The sequence below is a fragment of the Rattus rattus genome, chromosome 11, assembly GCF_011064425.1.
Source record: "Rattus rattus isolate New Zealand chromosome 11, Rrattus_CSIRO_v1, whole genome shotgun sequence".
Lineage (NCBI taxonomy): Eukaryota > Metazoa > Chordata > Mammalia > Rodentia > Muridae > Rattus > Rattus rattus.
The window spans coordinates 584791-589714 of NC_046164.1; the positions used below are offsets into that span (position 1 = coordinate 584791).

Below are 4924 nucleotides of genomic sequence, written 5' to 3' on the forward strand. Positions count from 1 at the left end.
TAGTCTTTTACTTAAAAAAAAGACTGATTTTATTTTTAATTGTGTGTGTGTGTGTGTGTGTGTGTGTGTGTGTGTGTGTGTGTGTGCGTGCACATGAGTGGAAGTACCCAAGGAGATCAGAAGAAGGTGTGGAATCCTCTGGGGCTAAGTGACAGGTGGCTATCATGTGGATGCTAGGAAATAAACCGAGTCCTCTGGAAGAACAGCAAGTTATCTCCTTCTCTAATTGTCTCCCCTGCCCCATCCTTTCTTTTTTTTTAAATCGTAATCTAGAATGTATAAATTTACATTATCATAATTACAGTGTTTACTTCAACAATTTTATTAATTGAACATGTATTGAGCACATATTAGGGTATAGATGTGGGAAGAAAGACAGGCTGACTAAAGCGTACATTTGATCTTTCCAAGCATATTCATAATTGTGTTATGGTGAGATACTTTTATTTACGTGAACATGAGATCAGGGTACTCTTTCTTAAAACACTATAATTCAAATTTTACTCTTGTGCTGATAAGCACATGTTGACACATTTAAGGGTTTCTGTCTTGTAAAACAATTCAAATTGAAATATATCTTCATTATAAAATCTTTAGAATTAGAAGTTTCAAAGCTAGATGTATTACTTAACAATTTATGATAACATATAAATGAGAATTGAAATATAAATTTGAAAAGATACATGAGATCATTGAGCACGTATAAAATTGACATGCTATTATAAAATACTCTATAATATACTATGGTGTCATTCTTATTCCATTGTCTTATTCTAGTTTTTAAAATATTGAAAATATTTCTATAAAATACGTTTGTAAGAGTGGTACATTTAGCCATAAAATTTTATGTTACTCCTTTCAATTAGTATTTATGAAAAGCCTGCCGTCGTCGTCTCTGCTTTCGGGCGGATCTCGGCTTTCGGGCGGATCTCGGCTTTTGGACCGCCGTCTGGGCTTTCGGGCCGGTCTCGGCCGTCGCTCCTGTCTCGCCTGTTCTCGAGACTCGGGAGCTCAGCTGGTTCCGGCCACGAGCGCCTCAACCCTTCAGCACCATCGCCATGTCCCGGTTTTTCACCACCGGCTTGGACAGTGAGTCGGAGTCGTCCCTGTCCGGGGAGGAGCTCGTCACCAAACCAGTCTCCGGGAACTACGGCAAACAGCCTTTGTTACTGAGCGAGGATGAAGAGGATACAAAGAGAGTTGTTCGAAGTGCCAAGGACAAGAGGTTTGAGGAGCTGACCAACCTTATACGAACCATCCGTAATGCCATGAAGATTCGAGATGTCACCAAGTGTCTAGAAGAGTTTGAACTCCTGGGAAAAGCCTATGGGAAAGCCAAGAGTATTGTGGATAAGGAGGGTGTCCCCCGATTCTATGTCCGGATATTGGCTGACCTGGAGGACTATCTTAATGAGCTTTGGGAAGATAAGGAAGGGAAAAAGAAGATGAATAAAAACAATGCCAAGGCTCTGAGTACATTGCGCCAGAAGATCCGAAAATACAACCGAGATTTCGAGTCTCACATCACCAACTATAAGCAGAACCCTGAACAATCTGCAGATGAAGATGCAGAAAAGAATGAGGAAGACTCAGAAGGCTCTTCAGATGAGGATGAAGATGACGATGGAGTCAGTGGTACAGCCTTCTTGAAGAAGAAACCAGACTCTTCTGGGGAGAGTCGAAAGTTCCACAAAAAGATGGAAGATGATGATGAGGACTCTGAAGATTCTGAGGATGAAGAATGGGACACCAGTTCCACATCTTCTGATTCAGACTCCGAAGAAGAAGAAGGAAAACAAACTGTTCTGGCCTCAAAGTTCCTTAAAAAGGCACCCACCACAGAGGAGGACAAAAAGGCAGCTGAAAAGAAACGGGAAGACAAAGCCAAGAAGAAGCACGATAGGAAGTCTAAGCGCATGGATGAGGAAGAGGAGGACAATGAAGGCGGGGAGTGGGAACGGGTCCGAGGCGGCGTACCACTTGTTAAGGAGAAACCAAAAATGTTTGCCAAGGGAACAGAGATCACTCATGCTGTTGTCATCAAGAAGCTGAATGAGATTCTACAGGTCAGAGGCAAGAAGGGAACAGACCGTGCTACCCAGATTGAATTGCTCCAGCTGCTGGTTCAGATTGCTTCTGAAAACAACCTGGGGGTGGGTGTCATTGTCAAGATCAAGTTCAATATCATTGCCTCTCTCTACGATTACAACCCTAACCTGGCCACGTACATGAAGCCAGAGATGTGGCAGATGTGCCTGGACTGTATCAATGAGTTGATGGATACCTTGGTCGCACATTCCAACATCTTTGTTGGAGAGAACATTTTGGAAGAGAGTGAGAACTTACACAATTTTGATCAGCCACTGCGTGTACGAGGCTGCATCCTAACTCTGGTGGAGCGAATGGATGAAGAATTTACCAAAATAATGCAAAATACTGATCCTCACTCCCAAGAGTATGTGGAACATCTGAAGGATGAGGCACAAGTATGTGCCATCATTGAGCGTGTGCAGCGCTACCTGGAGGAGAGAGGTACCACTGAGGAGATCTGCCAGATCTACTTGAGGCGCATCCTGCACACTTACTACAAGTTTGATTACAAGGCCCATCAGCGTCAGCTTACTCCTCCGGAAGGGTCCTCAAAGTCTGAGCAAGACCAGGCAGAAAATGAGGGTGAGGACTCAGCTGTGCTAATGGAAAGACTGTGCAAATACATCTATGCCAAGGACCGTACAGACCGCATCCGTACCTGTGCCATCCTCTGCCATATCTACCATCATGCGCTCCACTCCCGCTGGTATCAGGCCCGTGACCTCATGCTCATGAGCCACCTACAAGACAACATCCAGCACGCAGACCCGCCAGTACAGATCCTGTATAACCGTACCATGGTGCAACTGGGCATCTGTGCTTTCCGCCAAGGCCTGACAAAGGATGCACACAATGCACTTCTGGATATTCAGTCAAGTGGTCGTGCCAAGGAGCTTCTGGGCCAGGGTCTGCTGCTGAGCAGCCTCCAGGAGCGCAACCAGGAACAGGAGAAGGTAGAGCGACGCCGGCAGGTGCCCTTTCACCTGCACATCAACCTGGAACTGCTGGAGTGTGTGTATCTGGTGTCTGCTATGCTCCTGGAGATCCCCTACATGGCTGCCCATGAGAGTGATGCCCGCCGACGCATGATCAGCAAGCAGTTCCATCACCAACTGCGGGTGGGCGAGCGGCAGCCCCTGCTAGGTCCTCCTGAGTCAATGAGGGAGCATGTGGTTGCTGCCTCCAAGGCCATGAAGATGGGTGACTGGAAGACCTGCCACAGTTTCATCATTAATGAAAAGATGAATGGGAAAGTGTGGGACCTTTTCCCTGAGGCTGACAAAGTTCGCACCATGCTAGTTCGGAAGATCCAGGAAGAGTCTCTGAGGACCTACCTTTTTACCTATAGCAGTGTCTATGACTCAATCAGTATGGAGACACTCTCAGATATGTTTGAGCTGGATCTGCCCACTGTTCACTCCATCATCAGCAAGATGATCATTAATGAAGAATTGATGGCTTCCCTGGACCAGCCAACGCAGACGGTAGTGATGCACCGTACTGAGCCCACTGCCCAGCAGAACTTGGCTCTGCAGCTGGCTGAGAAGCTTGGCAGCCTCGTGGAGAATAATGAACGTGTGTTTGACCATAAGCAAGGAACCTATGGTGGCTATTTCCGAGACCAAAAGGATGGCTACCGAAAAAATGAAGGCTATATGCGCCGTGGTGGCTACCGCCAGCAGCAGTCTCAGACAGCTTACTGAGGTCCTCACTTCTGTCATCCCTATGACCAGACTATCTACCTTTTTGTTCCTAAACTCACCCCGGTCATTAAAGGTCTGTTGAGAATGTAAAAAAAAAAAAAAAAAAAGTATTTATGAAAACAATCCACCATTTTTTGCTTTAAATCTAGCTCTGTGTCTCATAATCACGAGTGCTAAGATTTAAGTTTTTCCTTTATAAAATTTCTGAGGATTTGTAAGTTTTTATTGAAATACATTATTATGTCCATTCTTTTAGTGTGTCAAACTCTTGTAAATGAGTATTTTATTTAACAAATACCAATAGAAGAATTATATGTTGGGAACTGTTCTAAGGTCTTCATTACTTGAATTGAGTACACATAGCTAACTTTGGAGGTAGATATTATTATTACCCCAATTCTGCAATGGGGAAATGGAGTCACAGAGTTGTAAGGTGACGTGCCCTGAATCACATAGCTTTCAGGTGCGAGAAATGGTTTGGATCGAGATAGAACGCCCGTGAATAGACTTGACTTTTCTCCTCATAAAGTATAAATATTTATTTCAGAGTCAGTGACAAGTGACATTCTTTGAAGGTATATTTTTATTTGACAGAGTTAAGTAATATTCAGAGCATAAGAATAAAACATAGTTGAGCAGGGAGAGCATTGTAGCTGGACTTTGGCTACTTCGTGGATTCTTCCTTCTCCCATCATTCTTCAGCCCTTTTCTACCACCTATCCTACCTCCTAACCCTAGACAGGAGAGGATAAAGGATAGAAAGGGAAGGAGGCGTCATTATCATTAGACTACTTCTTGCAGATTAGGGGCATTGAGTTCCTTGGGGGCAAGTTTGATCTTTGCCTTCAGGCTATTTCTTCTTTGGTACAACTGCTTAATAAATCACACCTGACAGCAACCAAGAACAACCGACCAATGACCAACAACCTACACCGCCTCTTGGCACCCTAGAATTTATACACCCCCTGAAAAGCCCTGAAAATTCCAAACATCACACAAATGCAGAAACTATTTGTGAGTAGCAAAGTCACAACCCTCTTAGAGCATGAGACAAATCATAGTCAGATGCTATGGAGAATCTGAAAGTAGCCCCATATCTCACACTTGGGATTAAAACCAAAACATATTCT

The 4924-nt window shown here is 44.2% G+C and overlaps 1 protein-coding gene across 1 annotated transcript; it reads left to right on the plus strand.

Moving 5' to 3' along the window:
- The first annotated feature begins 889 nt into the window (after positions 1–889).
- On the plus strand, positions 890–3901 carry LOC116912419 (eukaryotic translation initiation factor 3 subunit C-like). Its single transcript, XM_032916485.1, has one exon. The coding sequence runs from the start codon at positions 1059–1061 to the stop codon at positions 3792–3794; it is 2736 nt and encodes a 911-aa protein (XP_032772376.1). The 5' UTR covers positions 890–1058; the 3' UTR covers positions 3795–3901.
- Positions 3902–4924: the final 1023 nt, after the last annotated feature.